General features: G+C 30.3%; 2 protein-coding genes and 1 long non-coding RNA gene across 53 annotated transcripts; 1 reads left to right on the top strand and 2 right to left on the bottom strand.

Annotated features, from left to right (window-relative positions):
* Positions 1 to 2,737: 2,737 nt before the first annotated feature.
* Positions 2,738 to 13,753, bottom strand: LOC112743728 (small ribosomal subunit protein uS13c). 50 transcript variants are annotated; one of them, XM_029292189.2, is made up of 16 exons: positions 13,226 to 13,646; positions 12,878 to 13,056; positions 11,741 to 11,876; positions 11,487 to 11,669; positions 11,167 to 11,378; positions 10,125 to 10,259; positions 9,834 to 10,055; positions 9,577 to 9,754; positions 9,140 to 9,277; positions 8,780 to 9,016; positions 8,211 to 8,389; positions 7,160 to 7,235; positions 6,353 to 6,431; positions 5,408 to 5,512; positions 3,959 to 4,096; positions 2,738 to 3,371 (listed from the first exon to the last, which is right to left on the bottom strand). In XM_029292189.2, the coding sequence occupies exons 3-6, from the start codon at positions 11,831 to 11,833 to the stop codon at positions 10,214 to 10,216; spliced, it is 534 nt and encodes a 177-aa protein (XP_029148022.2). In that variant the 5' UTR covers positions 11,834 to 11,876; positions 12,878 to 13,056; positions 13,226 to 13,646; the 3' UTR covers positions 2,738 to 3,371; positions 3,959 to 4,096; positions 5,408 to 5,512; positions 6,353 to 6,431; positions 7,160 to 7,235; positions 8,211 to 8,389; positions 8,780 to 9,016; positions 9,140 to 9,277; positions 9,577 to 9,754; positions 9,834 to 10,055; positions 10,125 to 10,213. The 50 variants fall into 50 exon arrangements, with proteins under 50 accessions (XP_029148022.2, XP_072070665.1, XP_072070656.1 ...); XM_072214564.1 differs by lacking the exon at positions 6,353 to 6,431 and having other exon boundaries at positions 2,738 to 3,256; positions 13,226 to 13,720; XM_072214555.1 differs by having other exon boundaries at positions 7,160 to 7,233; positions 12,878 to 13,682.
* A 2,615-nt stretch (positions 13,754 to 16,368) lies between these two features.
* On the bottom strand, positions 16,369 to 18,346 carry LOC112743730 (uncharacterized). 2 transcript variants are annotated; one of them, XR_011871093.1, is made up of 6 exons: positions 18,237 to 18,346; positions 17,907 to 18,048; positions 17,334 to 17,395; positions 17,121 to 17,253; positions 16,948 to 17,034; positions 16,369 to 16,701 (listed from the first exon to the last, which is right to left on the bottom strand). It is a non-coding gene; the product is annotated as an uncharacterized lncRNA (long non-coding RNA). The 2 variants fall into 2 exon arrangements; XR_011871092.1 differs by lacking the exon at positions 18,237 to 18,346 and having other exon boundaries at positions 17,907 to 18,081.
* A 2,139-nt stretch (positions 18,347 to 20,485) lies between these two features.
* LOC112743727 (uncharacterized) lies at positions 20,486 to 21,629 on the top strand. The gene has a single exon (XM_025793048.3). The coding sequence runs from the start codon at positions 20,560 to 20,562 to the stop codon at positions 21,502 to 21,504; it is 945 nt and encodes a 314-aa protein (XP_025648833.2). The 5' UTR covers positions 20,486 to 20,559; the 3' UTR covers positions 21,505 to 21,629.
* Positions 21,630 to 23,414: the final 1,785 nt, after the last annotated feature.

Here is a 23,414-nt window from a genome sequence, read left to right as displayed (position 1 = left end):
TTTAGAGAATATATATCTAATGTTTGACATTTTTTGTCATATTTTAAAATATTTTAAAGATATTTTTGTGATTAATAAAAATGAGAAATATTTTTATTACATTTTAAAAAATTAGAGGTAATTTTGACAGTTTATCTTTATTTATATATTTTCTCTTATAAATTTAAATATTTAAAACATAAACTTTATGACATAGTACTAAAATTTTTATTACGAAAAAAATTCATGAGTCCAAAAGACAATAGCGTATTTAAAATATAAGTAATAATACTGTCATTTTTATTTTTAGTAATAGTACTCTACAATTTTTTTGGTATTTATATTTGAATAAATCTATAATGGAAGAGTGACATTTTTGATCATTAAAATATAGTGCTTTGACATTAAAATTAAGTAAGATGGACAAAAAAATTAATAAAAAAAATAATAATAAATCTAAATTTTTTTAAAAAAAGCATAAATCGAAATGAAACATATTTATAAAAATTAAATACATATTTAAATTTTATTATTATTATTATTATTATTATTATTATTATTATGAGATGTGATATCTGAATATCCATCACATATGATGTAAATTAATTCCTAACAATGGGTCTATTTTAAAAAATTATTTATTATATTTTAACGTATAAAAGAATTAGAATGAAAAAAGATGATACAAAAACGTTAATTAATTGTACTTCAGTACTAGATAAATTTATATCAGATATCATTATCTTACAATATATCGGATAGAACATACCTAATATATTTTATTAACATATTATATAAAAATTTATGTATTCAAAAGGAGTACATAATACAACAGGTTTTTTAAGCTAACATGACTTATTATTTTATAATTATTTAATTTATTCTAAATTATACATTTTAAATTATAAATTCTTAATGTTAAAATTTTTATTATAAATTTTAAAATAAAATTAAATAATTAAAAAAATATTTTTATATTTTTATTTAAAAATATTAGTAAATAATCCAAACAACAATAATTGATATTATATATTTATTAAAATTAATTATTATATATTATTTTTAAAATTTTAATATGTTTTATATTTTTAATATATATTATATATATGTAATTTGTTTGATAATTGAATTTTTTATATACTTAATATGGTTAAAAACTAACACCAACTTTGTTATTGTTACAAATGAAAAATGGTTCAAGAGAAAATTTATAGATAAAAAAACAAATGATAACTGCAATGTAATACAACTAGCAGAAGACCCGTGCAATGCACGGGTTGAAAATTTCGGTTCCTTCTTTTGAATTTGTTTTTTTAGTGTTTTTGGATTGTCATTTTTTAAGTTGATAAAAGGTACTTTTATTGTTCAATTCTTAACAAAATGTAACAGATTTATTTACTCTATCACTACTCAATATATAAGTATTTTTTCCTAACTCTTCATAGTTTGCATAAGTATCGTTGCTTTTCAAAACATTAATTTTGATGAGCACGTCTTAGAATTGGCTATAGAAATCCTATCTCATAGAACATTGTATCTTGTTCAACTTCATAAATTATGCAACAACAAATACAACTTAAAAATATAAACAATACAATTAAAAAGATAAACATAAATAAGAACCAAAATCAATATAATTTATGTATATAAAAAGAATTCTTTCATCGCATTAAAATTTAAGGAAGGGAGCAATTGAAATTGAACCGTATAAGATTTTATAGGATTTTTCACGTATTACAACAAAAAAATATTATTATTCAAATGCATAAAATTAAATCTTCTAACATTGAGATAAATAAGAGTCAAAATTGAGAAAAATCATCAGTAATCAAAAGAGTAAAAATTGCTTTAGTTTGATACTTGAACCTAAAAAAATATCTGGTTTCCTAATAAATTAAAAATGTTATCAGTAAAACATAATAATAACACAAAAAATTCATATTAGTTATTAGTTATGAGCTAAACAAATAATATCAAGTTTAAAAAAAATTTCACACATACGCAAGTCACAAATTTATTGACCTAAGATCTCAAATGCAAGTAATTCTCCTCACACAATAAGAACATAATTATTATTATAAAATATATAGTTAAACTTACTATACAGTAAATCAACTAATCATAAGTAAACTATTCGAGTTGAGTCACAAGAGCCTGAAAAATATGGTAAGTGAACGAAGTTATTAACCTACTTAAAGACAACTTATTAACTAATAATTTGGTTATGCGTAATGTTAATACAACTCATTGTGTTTTAAAATAATAAAATTATATTTTTATGTTGATTCAAACAAATATCTATAAATTGATGCTATTCTAATATACGTTAATAATACATGATGTTCTAATTTTTTTCTTGTGAAAAATTTTTGTTTATAATTTTGTGCCATTAATATCAAAATTGTGTATTCAGAAAATTGCGTATTTGACTCTCAAATTGACACGAGAGAGAGCTAAAAAGATCCAAATATTTTTAAAATTACTTTATCCAATAAAAAAAACAATAAGTGAAATAAAAAATCATGACTGATTTTATAGTGTACACATATCCTTGTCAACATTTTAAGTATATGTGTTAGTAGGAGCACTATCGAAAGAAGATAAACGCATGCACCAAAAGAGAAAATTATTAATGATATGATACAACTGAGAAGTGTCTTAAAATTAATCCAAAACACAAACATATAGAATAGGTAACATTTCAAAAAACTCACAACACAAAAATGATTGGTTTGGTGTCACAATGCCAATGCTAAAATGATCAAAGATTAGTGCACATTTTCATTTAATTCCTAACAACAGTTCTTTATAACCTCATGGGTAATACTCATGTTAAACTAAGGTAACAATGAATATTTATAATCCAAAAAGTAAAAAATAATTTAACAAAGGAACAGCTGCCAGCCGGAACATTTATTGCACTGAGAGTTAACATTGAGACCCTTTGAAAATCTGAGTGAACTCTATGTCCTCCTAAGTCCTCACCAGAGGCTCCTGCTGTTACTCGTATAATATCTTCAATAAGTGCAAAGTTCCCCAATATATCATGAGCACCACTCTGGGTTCCCCTTCCTTCGAGAAGATTAGCCGGAGCAGCGTCTTCATACTCCCTTATGAACGTTTAGATGCCTGAAGGATTAAAGTGGATTTTTTCCCGCCAACCTCTTGCACAAATGAAACCAGCGCTTAAAAGAGGATCGGTTTCATCCCCGTTGGCACTATAAACTCCATCCTTTAAAAAAGGGTCCTCATCTCCACCAATTGCTGATGTGTCAATCTGAAACGGAATGTAGCATTTCGATTGAGAGGTTGACTTATAAACATAGGCTCTTTACATTAGAATTCCGACCCCATACATAGAGTAAATCTCCATATTTGGAGCATGTGGTAATCTGCAGCAGCAGGACAAAAATATAACACAAACCATAAAGAGAAGTAGTATGAATAAACAACGGATTTTAAAAGACAGCAGGATACAACATTATAGAAGATAGCAAAAGCAAGAATCTATCAATACCCCAAACCAAGGTAATAAAATGATTAATTACGTAGTAGCCAAGTGCCAACAATAGTCAGATTCTAGATTGGCAGTCTTCTTGTGTGCAACTTCTACAAAATGTTTACTAAAGTAATTAAGTATAGGATCTCACCTTGTTTCTAAGGGGTTAGACCAATATTTGTAATGCTTGTATTTTGGGTCATCTAAATTATCAGCAATCCCACGAGACAGTTTTCTAATAATAATGTTTATTTAACTCATTTTGTGCATTGTAATAAACTTCCTTATTTCCAAATTTATTCCAGAACTTATAGTTATATATTTTAAATACTCAAACTAATTTTAGACATTATACTTCTATTATTGCTGTAGCTTTTTCCAACAAAAAATTGAAAAAAATAAAGAAAGACCTAATAGAGCAAGGGTGCCAATGAATGAATACATCATAAGAAAACTTAAATCAATCTAATGCCTACTAACCTGTCGAAGCCATTGGATCACCTCACAATTGCCATCATGAAAGCGAAAAGACAGCTCCATGACCACAAATCTAGCTTTTCAATTTGACCCATATTCCAATCAGCAATCACTCCTACAAATCATCCCCCTCCCTAAACCCTACCCTAAATCAAGTGTGTATGAGTATTAATAGCTCAATAGTTCAGTGTACGTTATAGAAAATTGAGTACTAAAATCAACGGAAAATTACAAAACTCAGATTTAAAACACACAAACCCCAGTGGAAAATCAGGAGCACAATTGCAAACCCTAATAAAATCACTGCATACTGAAAACGAAGAACCTAACAGAAAATCGAAAAAGAATAATATGTTTTCATTTTTGGTATGTATGTTCTCGTCTAAGTTAAGGGACAGAGAATTGGTAAACTAACAATTGCTAAAACACTAACAAACTTTTTAAATTAACAACACCAAGGAAGTAGAAAGAACTTAGACAGCTGTGATTAAACCAAGGAAAACTGAATCTATTTATAAACATATCCAAGTGGATAAAGTGCAACAAAACTATAATAATATCTTAATAAAGTTATATTAGAGTAAAAATTTACATATGCCATAAGATAATGCTTATTTTTTATTTTTCATTTTTTTTATTCCTAAAAAGAGAACATTAAAAAAATGGCATTTAGTAAATGCACAAACATGCCAAGGATTTGTCAATGACTATGGCAAAAGAAGAACAGAACTTGTTAAACGGCATTTAGTAATAATAATAACGAATGAAATAATAAAAAAAGTAACTAATATAAAAGGAGAATATGAAAAGGCAAACAAGAGATATTTGGTGGTTACAAATTTAATAGAAAGAAAGTGCATTGGATTGATTTGTATAGAATTTTCTACTTTTTAGTACAGAAGTTTTTTAAATATAAATGTATAAAAATTAATCATTTAAGAGTTAAAAAAATAAAAGTTAAGAGTTTCAGTGCGAACCAAATGGTGGAAAAATGAGAAATATAAGAGATAAATAGCTCCAATATGAAGCAAATGAGGAAGCCAACCGTTGAAATTGAACCATATCGAATTTTTATAGATTTTTCCACTTTTTAAAACAAAAGAACTTTATCATTCAAGTGCATAAATTATATCTTTTAAGATTGAGAAATAGAGTCAAAATTAAGGAATATGGGATTAGTAATCCAAAGATTAAAAAATGATTTAGTATCATCACTGAAAAAAATAAATATCTGGTTTTTTATTAAAGTTAAAAATTTTATTTGTCAGATACCATCTTAAAAATACACGTTTTACAGGTCCAATGTGACAATAAAAGTAAATTTCATCCAAAAATATTAATCAAAGAAGTTCAGACATCCAACAAACTCGATGGATTATTTGGAAATGAAATATAAACTCCATACACAGAGATCACAGTTTATACACAGAGGTCAAAGGGGAAAATTTTTACCTTAACTTTCTTGAAAATTTTCTGACCTCATTTTCATATGCAGTAAAACTGTATTGCAATTTGAGAACCGAAACCAACAACAACCTCAATCGCTCTCTTATATATCTTTATCAACGAAGAAATCACATTATAAAAAAAGTTAATTGGCATCCAAATATCAATATAAGTAGAGGATAACATTGACATAATCACATACAACTTAACAACAAAAATCATGAAAATTTATTTACATAAAAAATATAGCAGTTTAAAACAAAACAATTAATCTCACAAAAGCCTGTAAATTTTGAAAGACATTCAAAAATCCTAAGAATAAATAACTGCGAATTCATAATAATGGTAAACACAATAATGCATAGAAAACATGATGATACAAAACAAATTTAATTTTAATAAAACAAATAAATAAACAAAGTTATCCGAAATTATGAGTTCCACCCGGACAAAAATCCAAACGCCACTTTCTTAGATCTTTTATTTTGCATAAAATAAATAAATAAATAAATAACCCAAAGATCTGTGAAACAGACAAACAAAAAAAAATCAGCGGCCTAAATTGCACATTGTAAACATATTAACTTATCTTTTTTCACTCCTTTGAATAAGAAAAAAAATTGAAGATTAATTCAGCAACTATATTTTGCAATTAAAATAAAATGATACAATTTGCAGCTGTTGTGACAATTATGAGAAATATATCTAGGTATTTTGAACCACACACACGCACGCGCGCACGCGCATACGCACACATGCACACAGAGAGAGAGAGAGAGAGAAGAAATCAAGTAATGATCTGATTTTTAAATATGAGTTTAATCTGATCCAAAAACGGAAAGATTGTGCTCAAAATCAATTTTTCCTTGCTTTCAAAATTCAAAATCTAAACTCTTGTTTGCTTTTCTATTGTGCCAATTCTCATAGAAATGAATATAAAAAACGGTATACCTTTTTCAAATTTCTCGCTTTTAAAGGTAGTAGAACTCCTAATAACCACAGGCTTTGAAGATATTTCAATCGCAGAAATCTTCATATCCTAGTTTGATTCTTATCAGCATAGATTTTAATATGAAAATATAACAACCAAATCAATAAGAAAAAAGAGAGCACAATCCAAAAACAAATCCGAATCGAGCATTGGCCAGATGTCAACCACACTGAAGGATAACAGTATCATAATCACACACAACTTCAACACAAAAATCACGAAAATCTATTTACATCAAATTTTAACAGCTTGCAAGAAAAACTTAATCCCACAAAAGCCTGTAAATTTTGAAAGACATTCAAAGAAACCTTAGAATTAAATACAGTGAATTCATAATTATGTGAAACACAATAATATCTAGAAAAGACAATGATGATAAACAAAATTAATTTCAGAAACAAAACCCTTACCCACTTTGAATCCCACTGAGATAATGGGAAAGAATCAAGCAAAGACGCGACACAATACAACCTACACCAATGACCAGAGTGGTGTACACTTGTATATAAATAAGGCACAAAGGTAATTTTGACTCCGAAGACAAAAAAAGGGCACAAAGGTGAATCTAACACTCAATTTGGTTGTGACAAAAAACAACAGAAAAAAAAAAAAAAAAAAGAAAATAACCAGTAGTAAGAAAACAGGTAATGACTTCTCGACATACAAAATGAGGAAGGCAGTAATTGAAATTGAACCATATCAAGCCACAAAGGTGAAAAATAAAATGAGAAAAAAAAAAACAGAATAATATGAATGAAGAGTCATACCTAGTAGTGCCACCGCCGCCACTGCAAACACCAGAGCGAACCATCAAAAGCAAATCATCATCCATCATGCCCATCTCTCATAAAAGAGGGAAACAAAATATGCATTGATACAATAAGTACCCAAGAAAATAAAGACCAAAAGATCAAAGAAACAATAAAGAATAAAATAAAGGAACCAGCGGTTGAAATTACACCATACAGATTTTTAAAGAATTTTCCACTGTTTTAACACAATTAGTTTTTCGAACTTGAATGCATAAATTGGTCAAATTAAAACCGCACTTGTTCACTTATTTTGAAAAGCTTTTAGCATATTCAAACTCAAGATTAAAAATCCGAAGAATACACCCAAACTTATAATAAAGAACAAAAAGAACCTTGAAATCTTTGAATGAGAAAATATCAAAAACTGAAATTTGAAAGCATGTCATTTCACTAATTAGGCAGTATCAAATTCAAGTGACTAATCGAAGCCACTAAGTTTTTGTTAAACTGACACTTTTATGTTATTGCAATTATTCTAGAATTTTCAACCCGGAATAAAATCTACAAACAACAAAGGAAAACCGAGAACACAGAGTCAAACACAATTTCAGAATTTTCACAACCGGAAGAAAGGGTACAAATCATTAACCAAAAGTAAGAACAAATTATACAGAAATTCGAGACCTTCTTATGAGTAAAAATTTATTTGAGAAACTTTAAAGCGTGTCATTTCTAGCACCTTAAATCAGTTAGGAAATTAAAGATATTTTGGAATTTTCACATACAAATAAAATCCCCAAAGAACACAATAAAACTGAAATCGAATAAGATAAGGAAATATCAACACTCACACTCCACACATGTGTAGTAGTAAACTCAATTTATGTTTCTAGTCAACATCATATAAAACTTTTAGTTGAAAAAAGTTCAAAAAGCATCTGAAGCAGCATGATTAAATCTGTGCATTGAACAGTTATTATCCATTTCAAATGACTAATTAAAGCGACTAAAATTTTTCTATACAAACTTATTCAACAAAACTATCAAAATAGCTATAATAACTAACTTCTTTATCCATTATCAGAGGCCGAAGAAAAGCATGTTCTTCATTCTCCTCCCTATGATCAATTAAACTCCTCATTCTGATGATTCTGAGTGTTATCTTCCAACATTCCTTCCAGGAGGTGAGATTAGAGAGGAGCTTTTTTGAATCAGTTGACACTAAGCATAGTTCATTTGTTTCATCTATCACATAAGCAGCAATACAAACAAAACCACCCAATTTTCAGAAGGAAATCAGAAGGGAATGGATGAACAGAACCAAAAATAATTACTGTTACTGGAACAAAATATCTTATGTCATGGGGGTTCGGCTATATTTTTATGTTGGTTGCCGAAGACCTAACACAACCCTCCTCCTTTATCCGGGCTTGGGACCGGCTATGTACCGCAAGTGTAACATAGGCGGAGTTAACAAAATATCTTATATCAAAACAAAAAATCCAATTTTCAAAACAGAATCAGAAAAGAACGCCCAAACAGGGACAAAAACAAATCCTGTTAATTGAAAGGAAACTTGAGTATCAAAGTAAACAAATATCAAAGAATCTGAAATAAGTCATAACCACTACATACCTACATCACAGGAAATTCGGATTGAACAGTGAAACACGCCACATGATGGAAGGGGACAGAGAAAGGACAGGGCCGCCGTAAAAATTCCCACCTAACTTGTTGTTTCTCAAGATAAGAGAGAGGCAGAGTGACATGAACCCTAGGCTGATTTCCTCTTGAGAACTACCACCGATCTTTAAATGAATCTGACAAATCAGACCAAAAAAAATTTGTTCCCAGGATCCTTTTCCATGAACCCTAATCGCACAGGTAGCTATATCAATAAGGGTTAGGAAAAGAAAGAAACCTGAAACACCAAGATATCATAGCCAAAAACCGATCCAAGAAGGGGAAGAACTGGGAATGGAGATTGAAGCTTACCGAATGAATGGATTGATGAGAGTAAGGCTTGTCAGTCAGTATCCACGCATCTACTGCTCTCAACTCTGTTCTTGCTTCTTCATTTTGATTCAATCCGTATTCCATAAAAATACTCTTTGAGAAGCAGCTACTTGAACACTTCCAACCCACAAAATCATCACATTAATAAGCAATAACTTTTCTGTTTTTCTTCTACCTTTAAAATTTGAAATCATTCATTGTTCAATTTTTTCTTCTACTACTACTGCATGTGGACAGTACTCTTAATGTGAAATAGATGAAAACACATAATCGGTGGCATTCTGAATTAAGTAATTTCCACACAGAAATTAAAATTTCACTAATTAATCAAGATCCATATTATGTATAGTTATGAGCAGTGAAATTAAGTAAAGGTGATATTGGGTCAGAGAGAGGGAGAATGAAGAGGTACGAACCAGGGATCGCTGGAATATTCGAAGAGCTTGCCTTTGGTAGAGAAGATGATGAGTGCGACTTCGGCATCGCATAGCATTGATATTTTGTTTGCCTTCTTCAGCAAACGTACCTATCTACCTATCCTCTATAACATTGAATCTCCTTCAATCTCCTTATATTCAGCGCATTAAACCTCCTCTGAGAAAATCAATAAACACATCAATAAATTAAACTTTCTTCTTAATTAATTGAATGGTTTAAGCGAAAGGAAACTAACCAAATCGCCTTCAATGACGTATTTGGAGACTTCATCTCTAAGAGTGATGAGATCCTCTTCGCTGAGATCCTTAGTGATCTTGTTGTCCATGCTTATATCGCAGAGAATCTTGCGAGCTCTGCTCCTTCCGATTCCATGGATGTACTGTAGCGAGAACTCAATTCTCTTGTTCGGAATCTCCACTCCGCCAACTCGAGCGCACTCTATGCTTAACTCTCTCACCTGAGCACACAAATTCGAAAGTAAACAAACAAATTTCAGAAATGTAAGGTAGAGTTTGTTTTATGTTACCTTGGGAGGGTTGAGAACAAGGAAATAGACGGCTCTGGAAAGAGGTCTAGGGTTTGAGATTAGGGCGAGAGAGGGAGCTATAGGCATCGCTAGCGTTTGTGCCATGCTCGAGTTGTTCTTCTTCTTTCTCTGCTGCTAAATAGAAGTAAGAGATAAATAGAAATTAAAACCAAAAGAAGCAAAATTGTCTCAACACAACTCCTCATTCCAATGTATTATATTAACATAACAACCCATAAAAGAAGCAAAAACTTTAGCATATAAAATATTATAACCACTAAATATATATATCAAAAACCAATCTATAACTTCAAAAAAAGCTAAAAGCTTTTTCTCTTTCTACAATCAACCGGTTCTTCTCATTTCGCTCGTTCTAAAATATGCATTATCTCAAAAAAAAAACATTACTAAACCACAAAAAAAAAAAGAACAAATTAAATATAATTTATATAAATATAAGCAAGAAAAAAAATAAGTCCGGCAAGCTTCAGCTCTATATGAGGAAATTCAAATTATTAGCCTTATTAGCTTCTCTAATAAGCACCCAACCCCAATCTGGTTCAACAAAATACTATCTTAATTAGGAATATGAAAGCTAATCAAATTTAATTAAGCATAAAGCAGAGTTTGTTACACACAGAAAGCATATATATAAGAGGAAATAGGAAATGTAAAAGCATATATACTCCTACTACTGCATGTGGACAGTACTCTTAATGTGAAACAGATGAAAACACATAATCGTTGGCGTTCTGAATTAAGTAATTTCCACACAGAAATTAAAATTTCACTAATTAATCAAGATCCATATTATGTATAGTTATGAGCAGTGAAATTAAGTAAAGGTGATATTGGGTCAGAGATAGGGAGAATGAAGAGGTTCGAACCAGGGATCGCTTCCCTAACTGCGATGCAATCTCAGATCAAAATCCAGCTGGATACTCAATTAATCTCTTATCAATTTCCCTCTTATCAAACAAATCCTAATAGACTATTTTGTCTTGCAATCTATATATCCATATGGAAGGTTGTAATTCTGTACCTGTGGGGTAAGTACTGAAGGCAACTCCATGTAGCATATGAACCCATTGAGACTCCAATGACATAGAACTGTGGCCCTAACTCTAACTGATCAGCAAGTTCTTGAATGTCAAGTGCTTCACTTTTGTGCGAGCGTTTGGGATTTGGATCACTTTCTCCATACCCAGCTCGGTCATATTGCAGCAGATATATGCCTAGTTCATCTATTAGTTCCTGTATATATGTATATATACACGTTGAGTAACCTTATTCAGCATATGAATATCTTAATTGTATAGTACTACTATTCTGTTTAAGTTGACAGGGAATGAGTAATTGTACTTGGGATGCGAGAAAGTTCATCTCTTTGGAGCTTCCAAAACCATGGACAATGATGATCTTGTACTTTGCCACATCCTTAGAAACCCCTCTCTCAAGATAAGCCAGGTGCCTCCCATCTCTGAGTTTAATTCTTGGTGAAATCATAGCAAAATCATCTTGGTTTGGAGAAACAACCTTAGTCCCCTGAAACAAAAACCCAATAACATATATAATATTGAAACCATTAAGAATGAACAAATCTTATCAGTGTTTACCTGACAGAAACCTCTGCAGAGTTGTTTTGTCTGATATTGTGATGGTTTCTTATCACTGAACAATAGTTTAAGGTGATGTCCTAATCTTTTCATCTGTTCTTGATGACTTAGTAGATCCAAGCTATGCTTTTTATTTCTGTGTGCACATCAAATATGAATGGAATGATAACTGAATTTGGTTCATTTGGTTTGTTTAAATCAGAGAAAATCAAACAAAAAGCAATCGGATCGTGGAATTCATGAATAAAATAAAGGAACCCAGTGCTTGAAATTACACCATACAGATTTTTAAAGAATTTTCCACAGTTTTAACACAATAGTTTTTCAAACTTGAATGCATAAATTGATCAAATCAAAACTGCACTTGTTTACTTATTTTGAAAAGCTTTTAGCATATTCAAACTCAAGATTAAAAATCCAAAGAATACACCCAAACTTATAACAAAGAACAAAAAGAACCTTGAAATCTTTAAATGAGAAAATATCAAAAACTGAAATTTGAAAGCATGTCATTTCACTAATTAGGCAGTATCCAATTCAAGTGACTAATTGAAGCCACTAAGTTTTTGTTACACTGATTTGAACACACAAATACTACACCTTTATGTTATTGCAATTATTCTAGCATTTTCAGCCCGGAATAAAATCTACAAACAACAAAGGAAACCCGAGAACACAGAGTCAAACACAATTTCAGAATTTTCACACCCGGAAGAAAGGGTCCAAATCATTAACCAAAAGTAAGAACAAATTATACAGAAATTTGAGACCTTCTTATGAGTAAAAATTTATTTGAGAAACTTTAAAGCGTGTCATTTCCAGCACCTTAAATCAGTTAGGAAATTGAAGATATTTTGGAATTTTCACATACAAATAAAAGCCCCAAAGAACACAGTAAGATAAGGAAATATCAACACTCACACTCCACACATGTGTAGTAGTAAACTCAATTTATGTTTCTAGTCAACATCATATAAAATTTTTAGTTAAAGAAAAGTTCAAAAAGCATCTGAACCAGCATGATTAAATCTGTGCATTGAACAGTTATTATCCAATTCAAATGGCTAATTAAAGTGACTAAAATTTTGCTATACAAACTTATTCAACAAAACTATCAAAATAGCTATAATAACTAACTTCTTTATCCATTATCAGAAGTCGAAGAAAAGCATGTTCTTCATTCTCCTCCCTATGATCAATTAAACTCCACATTCTGATGATTCTGAGTCATTTCTTCCAACATTCCTTCCAGCGGGTGAGATTAGAGAAGAGCTTTTCTGAATCAGTTGATACTAAGCATAGTTGATTTGTTTCATCTATCACACAAGCAGCAATACGAACAAAACCACCCAATTTTCAGAAGAAAATCAGAAGGGAATGGATAAACAGGACCAAAAACAATTACTGTTACTGGAACGCAACATCTTATATCAAAACAAAAAACCCAATCGACAACGAAGACGCCTGAAAATATGATGATTGGACCTTTGTAGCTGCAACTGCCGTTGCCGAGGAAGTGGGATGCGATTCCTCAATTGCCTTGAAGCAAGCCGCCGGGCTAACGCTCTTCGTGAGCGTGTGAAGCCCGCAACAGAGATCTCAGTCTCTCAGCATCGCCGGCATCTCTCTGCTTAGCTCAATCGGTTAGGGTTTTCAGATGGAGCTTGACAAAAACGATGTTGAAGATACGGCGTTCGAGAGCGCGAGATATGCCTTACATAAATGAGGATTTGGGAGACAGGGAGAGCGATAAACAGAGCGTTAATGGCCAGAGATTATCCGGAGCAGGAGAAGTGAGTTGGCTATCTATGAGAAAAAGAAGGGGAAGGTTGGATTTAGGGTTTCAAAAGAAAAAGAGAGAGGACGGCACAGGTTGAAGCGAAAGAGAGATAAAGAGGGAAAAGATAAGGGGAGAGAAGAATGTAACGTATTTACCTTACTCACCGTTTCAATTTTTTTATTCTAAGTTATTGAGGAACTGACGCGTGGCTTCAGGAGCCACGGCAATTATACAAGTAGTAGATACAAACAAGAACAACTAGTACTTAAATAGAGAAGAATGCATCTTGTCTTTTCTGCATTGCTGTCTAGCTTGAAGGAGTGACACGCGTAGATGAAGATCAGTGAGATGATATGTGTCAGGTGCAATGTTCACCGATAAAGAGGTAAAGTGGTAAACGAAAAGAATTTTAATTTAGCTCTCATTTGGGACTGGTTTGTAAATGTCAAGAAATCATGGGTTGGGACTGAAACCGATTTTTTGGTGGAATAGACAAATTTTTGGTCCACTTAAAAACCTATCGTGTGATAAAATTCGTGGGTCTAATTGTTTTTATTCAGGAACACAATAAGTTACAAGGCCTAATATTATTATCGTATTTACTATTTTGTTAGCTTAGTAGTGCCAGATTATTGTGTAATTTGTATGGTGGGACAGGGGTGCAATTTATGTGTTGCAAGTTGCAACTCACAACAGTGAAAGCCGAAGGAAACAGACACCTGCATCAAACAGACCAACCATGATATTTAATAATTAATTATTTAATAATTAATATAACAATAAAAAGTATAGTTATCAGAATCGAACCAGTAATTGAATCGGTTAGGTTATTGGATCATTGAGTTATTGGTTCAACTGATGGGTCACTGGTTGAACTGATTGACCTAGTTTTATGTAAATAAAAAATAAAATATAATAAAAAATTTATAATAAAAAATTTAAAATACATATTTTTACTAATATTTTAAAAATATTTAGCTATTCTAAACAATATGGAACATAAACAATAAGTATTTTGTTAATTTTACTCTATCATAAATATTTTTATTTTATTTTTATATTAAAATAATTATTATATTTGAATTTTAATAATTTATTAATTAGTTTATATCTATTATACTATTATACACTACAAGTATTTATTGAAAAATAATATTAATAGATATTATATAATTATGAAAAGAAAATAATAAATGACTTTATAATTACTGTTAAATAAAAATAAAATTAATTTAAGAATGAGTGAGCTTATAATTAAAATTAAAATAATTTAAATAGAAGTAAATTATTGGCTAAAAAGATATCAATATATATTTTAATTTGTATATATATTGATAACAAGCGAGTTAGCCTGGTGGTTAATGCTAACCCGCGCCTCCATGTGCACCATCAGTTCGCGGGTTCACAATAGAAGATAACTTTTTGTAGTATTATTTCAAAAAACACACTCCAGTGGATTCAACCTTGGATCCTTTCAATGTAGTGCACCTAAGTCATCCACTAGACTAGTGGTTCCTTTACAAATGAGTATGCTAATAATTATATATATACTAAAACCAATACTTTTTGTTTACCACACATTTATCATCTTAAAAAAACTAATAATTATATCATATTAAAATAATAAAATTTAAATAATGTAAAATATTATTTTTATTCTTCAATAATAATATTGTAATTATTTATTTTTATAATTTAATTTTGATACATTGACATTATAAAATATTTTACACAGTTATCCTATTATATCCATTATTTTAAATAACCATTCATACGATTAAATATATAAAATAATTATTTTTACTGACGTAACGTTATTAATATACTTGTGAAGACATATATTTTAAATTTTAACTTTTAACTCTAATTTATTTTTATAATTTTATATTTTTATTTAATTATGACCGGATTAATTGAGTCAGTGACCCACCAATTGAACCAGTGACCCATCATATAACCGGATCAATTATCGGTTCGGATATGATAACTATGCTATTAACTAGGCCCTAGCTCCTCTCCTCACCCATGACCCAATCAATTTAATGAAGAATCTAACACCGGGATACTCTCTTCTTCCTTTTCACACCCTATAACCCTCCTTAGCTTGAACTGAACTTCATGCAGGCCTTGTCTTTTTAATCCAGTTATTCATTTTTTGTGAAACATAATAATGTGCCTGATTTATGCAGCCATTAGCAACTAATATAATCTAAATTAAACCAATATATACGCATCAAAATAAATATAGATTGCTTCTTTTAATGACTTAGGACCTAGTACTCAATGGCACTACACAACTATTTATTACTTACCCTCTTTGGTTAACAATAATTGTTTTTCTTTTCGTTTCTCTTCGGAAAATTGACAAGTAAGAAAAAGCTCCGATCCACACAACAATACTCTAGTTTCCTAATAAGCCAACCCATTTTTTATAAGTCAAAACTACGGTTTTATATGATGCTCTTCCTATTTCATGCTTAAGGCAATTTGATATTAATATTGGACACAAATCATAATGATATTGCATATATGGACCATAAATTCATAACCAATTAAGCAAACATGGAGAAGGATTCAATTTTGTAGGGTGACAAAAACAGTTACTAACTACTAACAAATACTTTTTTTTTAATTTATATACTAGATTTCTTTGGTTTTAATTGGTAAGAAAATAACAACACTGTGGGTTTATTTTTCTTCTGAGCCCAAATTTTAACATTTCACGACTAAATTATAGAGCTAACATATAAGTCAAGGAGTGATGTTTTTGCTCACCTAGTTTCCAAAATCATAATTCTGTCAAAAAAGAAAAAAAAATATAATGCACAAAGTTTGCAAAGAAGGAATATATGAGCAAAGGTTCTGAATATATCTGTTTGGAATAATAATATTTTTTCTTGTAAATACTATGAAACAACAAGACAAAAAAGATATGAAAGATGCAACTTCCATAACCTATAATCTTAGCTTCCGTGTCAATAACATTACAATAATCATGCGATTGAACTCAGTGTGGCATTATTCAGGGATCAGTAACATGCAGGGTTCACCGACCAAAATAAGAATGAGAGACTCTTAAGTCTTAAGATCAAGGACAAAAAGCCCTAATGCAATTATATACTAGCCATGAACATTATCAACATAAGCAACCCAATACAGCTTCCTTGGAGAGTTGAGCTAGCTGCAAACCCAAAAAATCAAGGAGAAGGTAATAACTGACAAGGTTCAACAAAATTGTAAGCAGCCTAAACAACTATGTAGCAATAAATAGTTGGTTTAGAATGCTGATTTCAGATGAGAAAGCACTTAGAATAAGCGCTTGATTTTCCATGAAATTTCTTTAGCTGAATCACAATTGATAAAGCCAAGTTATGCAACTCCTATTTGTGATTTTACCAGAGAGCATTGACCTTAACTTCATTCTTACCGCTCGCGGACAATGTTGGTGGCGTTGCTGTGGTAGATGAGTTCGTCATTGAAATTCCCAGGTTAGAGCAATCAATGCCAATAGCACCTTAGGAAAAATGTGAACATTAGATCATACTTTTCCACATTTCTAAACCAATGATATGAAACATGGGTGAGGTTTGTAACACTTACATTATTTGACACAAGGGGAGGCAGTGGCATTGACCATTGAGAATATTGTAATATCCAACATCACAATGGCAACTGTAGGAGAAGGGTGATGTCTTGTTACATGACCCACCTCCACAATCAACCCAAAAGCAAGCTACATGATCAAAAAGGATATAAACACGAAAAGAAATTGAACAGCAACATTTGATGGCAGCAGTTTTTTCTGTCTGTTACCATCAAACACTGATTCATTGGATCTTCTTTCTTTGTGTGGAGCAGGGGCAGGGGCTTCCATGCTGCAATTACAAAAAGGTTATCAAGGAAGGTTCATAGTCATTATTAGAATTGAGCACCTAAGTCAAAATCGCAAAAAGCTAACAGTAGAACTGAGGGTCTAGGGTAAAGACTGGCCACATCTTAATTCTTAGCAATGCTCTACTGTTGAAAAGTTAAAATCATCTGATTTGATTAAGACGTTTCTGATTTAATATATATCCATTAAGACTTAAAATTGATTTAATCCCTTGATTTCAAATATTAGTTTAACATCTTAGTCTAAGGAACAAGTTCAACCAGAAATGCATTCCAGTGAGTAAAATCTTCCACTAAGCTACATCCTTTATAGCAAGTCAATTGCTTCATATAATAACTGGGTTAAATTTAGAAAGTTGCTCATTGACATGGTACCAAATAATGACCAGAAACAAAACTAACTACATAGCATTTTATGCACCCTAAAACCACCATGTGTTAATGCAACTAGTTCACCACTTAAACAATTGAGAGTGAGAGAGAGAGAGTTCTTACAATTGGGTACTATGCAAGGAAGAAAGGTGAAAACCTGAGTATGGGAAGAGAGAGATTGCTTTCAACCAGGATTATAAGGAAGTGCTGTTCTTAGAAGGCTTGCAGGCCCCCTTTCCACATTCAACTTCTTTGCACACATCCTCTGAACTCAATCCACATCCAAAACAAGTAAAAAAACAAACTCAAGCTAAATATGATCAACCCAAGGGTGAAAAAAACTGAACTTGAGAAGACCCAAATGAAGAAAAGTATTGCAGGAATCTCAACCCGTTAATCCCAAACATCCCAATAAAGAGAGATGAAAGTAAAGTAAGGGTCAGAATCACAAACCATATGGTCGTCCCCCATTTGTCAGCGACTATCCCAACTCAGTCCACAGCCCATTTATACAGAGGGGTTCCAACGAAAATATGTATAAATGTAGGTGTCATAATACTATATGAAGAAGTGTATAGGCAATTTTAAAAAAATCCTAAAGACCTGACACTAAAACAGAAACTTGTGTCAGCCACTCAGCTGTCACTGGCGCATCCTTCTCCTCAATTGAACCGGTGCAGGCTATAACTCACCTTAGTAATGAATTATTTAAGGTAAAAAACACCCTTAACCTATACGTGACCACTGCAGACATCTGCCATTTGTCACGCTGTACGATCTACTATTGCCCCTTGACCCATACGTGACCACTGCGCCATTTGTATGCCACCTACTGTTGCCATGTGTCTCCATCTGACAAGTGACAAGTGACAAGATCAAAATTTACGTCATAGATTATTAAAGTTAGTCATATAAATGGCCTTATCCAAATTTTGAGAGTATCTTCTGAATCTTTACCTCTTCCCTCCTTTGAAGGATTAAGCAGAATAACGTTTTATATGTTATATAAACTTGATCTATTTTTACTTTTAAGACTGAGATACGAATACAAAGATAATAATAAAAATATTTTGGTTTAAAAAATATATAAAATAATATGTATCAAAACAAATTTTATAAAAAATTGTTTTATTTTTATATTTATGTTTTGATTTTTGTTGTGGAACCAAATTTTAGTGTTTTTTAGTGTGTATTTTGATTAAAATTTATAAATAAAAGTTAGTATCAATTGATTTTACAAACTTAATTTATATTTTTTGGTGACAAACTTAATTTATATTGAGAGTGAGTGAGTATTACTATTATTTATGTTTGATAATTTTATATTAAACTAAATTATAATAAAATAAATATTATTTGGATAACATTATTTAAAATCATATTTAGATTAAAAAAGATATAAATTTATATTACTTAAAATCATTTGTTAACTCTTTTTTGTTTGCAATAACTTTTTTAAAAAGAACTTAAAGTTATGTATTAGTATTTATTATATTTTTTGTCATAATTTTTAATATTTTTTGGTACTCTTTTTTTTAATTTGTTCTTCTTAGATTAAAATTTTTTATATCAATAATGAATATTAAAAATTAAAAAAAAAATAACAATATACATCATACAACGTTTAAATTTTTTTTAAAAAAAATAACAACAATCATAATATAAAAAGGAAAAATAAAAAAATTAGTAAAATGATATAAATAAAAAAATAATATTTTTGCTTGCCATAGGCATAAAAAAATCAAATATGAAAATTCTAATGATTGTTATATATATTTCTTTTTATAGATGAGACTGAAAGATAAAGTTAGTAAAAAAATAAATTAGAAATAAAAATTGATGTCTAGTTATTTTCATGTAAAGTTAATAGTTAAAAATATTATCAATTTAGCTAAAATTTTTAAATCATCTAATAATTTTTAATTATCAATTTATATTAACTACACGTAACTTAATAATAGAAACAAAAATTATAATTTTTCTTTGTTTCAAGTGAATGAGAATTTATACATAAAATCACGTATATATCTAAAGATAAAAAAATAAAGAAACACAAATTTAAAGCGTTAAAAATTGAACCTGCATTTTCAAACTCAATTGATAAACCAAACAAACTCTTAATCTCCAAGTGACGTTGTTGATTATACCTCTAAGTAGGCTAAATCAAACAAATTCTTTAATCTCCAAATTATTCGTGATGTTGCTGACTACATCACTGAATTCTATGTACGTGCCTATCATCCCCGTACAAACCGACTACATACAATACAAATACTCAAAATCCCTCAAAAATCCTTACACACTATTACATTGGAATGTCACGCATCCTCAACACCAAAAAAATTCTTGAACTACATATTTTCAGTAGCAATTTCAAAGCACATGAAGACTGAAACTATTCCTAGGTGAGTAGTTTCTTCTGATTTTTCAATGTTTTCATTCCACTTAACTAGTTTCTTCTCTTTATTGAATTATTTTAGCTGTGGTTTTTGTTTCATCATTTCTTTTGTCTTCTTAGTAGTTTTCAATTGATGTTTAATTATGGTAGGAGAATTTTCTTTCTATAATTCTTATATGTTTCTATATATGAATTACTATATTTTATGAATTCTCATGCTTTATTAACAAACCATTTTAAGGAGTTGAACGAAGTTGACAGAATTTTGGTTTTGTTTGCTGTAGAAAAAGGAGATCGCGCAGGAGACGCAGTGGAGGAAGTGATTCAGTAGAGAGTACTCTTGAGAAGTGGAAGGAGTACAATAAACAGCAACAACCAATGAGTGAAGGAGATGGGGTTGAAGTAATTCACAAGGTTCCTGCAAAGGGATCGAAAAAAGGGTGTATGAAAGGCAAAGGTGGACCACAGAATTATGATTGCAAGTTTAGGGGTGTGAGGCAAAGGATTGGAGGCAAATGGGTTGCAGAAATCCGCAAACCTGTCAATAGCAAGCGTGTTGGTGAAGAAGCAAACAGGCTTTGGCTTGGAACCTTTTCTACTGCACTTGAAGCTGCTCTTGCTTATGATGAAGCAGCAAGGACCATGTATGGCCCTGGTGCTCGTTTGAACTTCCCTCAGCATCATGGCATAGAATTAATAGGTTCTAATGGATCATCTACTGGTCCATTATTTGATCAGAAATCACCAAGTGGAACCTATATAGATACTTTGAATGGTGGTGATGTTGCAAAAGTTGACGGGTTGGAGGGGAATCTTGATATGGGTCTGGAAGAACAACTCAAGTTTTCTGAGGTAAATGAATTATTAGAGATGGAATGTGAGGGAGGAATTCTTCAAGGGCCTTTTAAGTATGTAAAGGACGAAGTTGCTGGAGGAAGTGAAGGACTAGAAGGAGAGTTAGAGGAGGTTTTGAAAAACTCTGGTTTAGTTGAAGAGTGTAATAACTACATGCTAGAGGATTCTATGTGCATGGCTATGAATACAGGAGCTGATTATAACTCTTGTGATGCTACTAAACAGGGAATTATGGGGAAGAGTGAAGTGGAAAATTACAAATCCTGTAATGAGTTGAACTGCACAAACCATTGCTTTGGATACTTGCATAATATGATTCCAAACAGTAATCCTATGATACCAAACGGTAATCCAAAGTATGAGCAGTTCAGCAATCTCAAATCTAAGGCAGCTATTCCGACAAAAGATATGGAGGAAGTACTTGCAGAAATTCGGCAGTTTTGTAAGCAAGTGCTCCAAGGTGAGTAATGCTCAGTCACAAATTGGTCCATTCATATATAAGTAATATGATGTTAGTGATTGCAAGAATGAAGCAGCCAATATAACAGGAGATTCAAAAAATCATTCTATGCAAAAAGTAATCATTTAGTTACGAGTAGTACTTTTGGATCAATTGTAAAAGTGTCAGAAGATGAGGCTTTGAATATCAATAATACTAGTAGAGACTCTAAATTGCAAGAGGAAAAAAATATGAAAATTCAGAGTCCGGATGTAACTCTGGGTAGAGTAGTAGGTGTTCTGATACTTCGCAACAGTTACAAAATCTGGGTGGTTACTTGTCTGAACACTTGAACAACATGGAAATAGGTGATGATTATAGTTTTTAGAGTCCACACTATGACTTTGGTCTATTGGAAGAGAAGAAGTTACTTAATGTGTTTCACGTAGAGGGTCTAGTTCCTGATATTTGTTTTCCGTATTTCATAATGATAGGGTTAATGCGTGATGTGTTTTTAGTTTTTTTTTTTTTTCATTTCCGTGGGGTTATTGCAGTATGTTGTTTTTGCCCCCACTATAATTATTCAAATAAGGCCTAGTTTGTTATCTTTCTCCGCATCTCAATTACTATATATAATTATATACTGTGTAAGAACTATGCATTAAGCTATAAATGTTAACTGTGGTGCCATTTTATGTGAAAATTAGAGATCTCTCGTGTTAACTGAGGGTTTGAATATGTATGTACTTCAACCTCAAACATAAAACACGTAAAATTGCAAACCATTTTTTTTTTCTATATTTCAAGAACTGTTTAGTAATGTAGAAATTACTGACTTGAACAATGCAAATGACTGTATTCCATTTATAAGAATCATATATCGAAAGAAAAAGAATACATAAATTATCACAAATATGCAAGGTTGCCTTTCCCTACGAGTACTTTTTTGAAAATTATATATATTCTAACTAGCCGTATCAGCAACATTTTCATAGATTATCAAAATTTGTTAGATAAATGGCCTTGTTCATATCTTATCAGTGTCTTTTGGGTCTGTCTCTTCCCTCTTTTGAAGGGTTAACCAGAAGAACGTCTCATATATCATGTAAACCTGATCTATATTTGCTTCTAAGGTTGAAATATAAATATAAGGATAATAATAAAAATATCTTAATTTAAAAAAATATATAAAATAATATGTATTAAGATAAAATTTATAAAAAATTTACTTTATTTTTATATTTATGTTTTGATTTTTGTTGTGGAACCAAATTTGAGTGTTTTTTAACGTGTATTTTGATTAAAATTTATAAATAAAAATTGGTATCAATTAATTTTACAAACTTAATTTATATTAAGATTGAGTTAGTGTTACTATTATTTATGTTTGATAATTTTATATTAAACTAAATTATAATAAAATAAATATTATTTGAATTATATTATTTAAAATCATATTTAGATTAAAAAAATTAGAAAAAATTCTACTCTCCTCTCCTGAGCTAAAATGATACTTTTCTTTTTTATTTGTAAAATATACATTCTCCTTCTTTATAACTTTTAAAAAACATTCCCTTTAATCCATTTTAAATTTTGTGTTAACTAATGTTAATCTTATCTATTTTTCAAGAAAAAATAAATAATTTTTTTACAAAAATACCCTTTAACAAAAATGATATTTTTTTGTTATTAAATTTTGCTTACCAAAATATTCTTTAATAAATTAATTTTTTATTGATTAAATTATAGTTTTACCAAAATATTTTTAAAAAAAATTAATAATTAAATTATTTTTTTAAGATACCCTTCAATAATTTTTTAATTATTAAATTCTGATTTTACCAAAAGTTTCGTTAGAATAATATATATTGATATCGAAAAATTAATAGTAAAATAGAACTATAATTGTTAACAAAAATTTTAATAAAATCATAATTTA

This window comes from Arachis hypogaea, chromosome 14, assembly GCF_003086295.3.
Source record: "Arachis hypogaea cultivar Tifrunner chromosome 14, arahy.Tifrunner.gnm2.J5K5, whole genome shotgun sequence".
In the NCBI taxonomy this organism is placed as follows: domain Eukaryota; kingdom Viridiplantae; phylum Streptophyta; class Magnoliopsida; order Fabales; family Fabaceae; genus Arachis; species Arachis hypogaea.
This window is presented reverse-complemented; position numbering and strand designations above follow the sequence as displayed.

Bases quoted from the DNA above. Each gene is read 5' to 3' on its own strand.
- LOC112743728 (XM_072214564.1), bottom strand. From the start codon at position 11,833: ATGAAAAGATTAGGACATCACCTTAAACTATTGTTCAGTGATAAGAAA. The intron at 11,379-11,486 runs GTACAATTACTC...ACATATATACAG, and splicing joins TGAACTTTCTCGCATCCCAA to GAACTAATAGATGAACTAGG. The intron at 10,260-11,166 runs GTACAGAATTAC...ACTTCTATTTAG, and splicing joins CTTCAGTACTTACCCCACAG to CAGCAGAGAAAGAAGAAGAA.
- LOC112743727 (XM_025793048.3), top strand. From the start codon at position 20,560: ATGAGTGAAGGAGATGGGGTTGAAGTAATTCACAAGGTTCCTGCAAAG.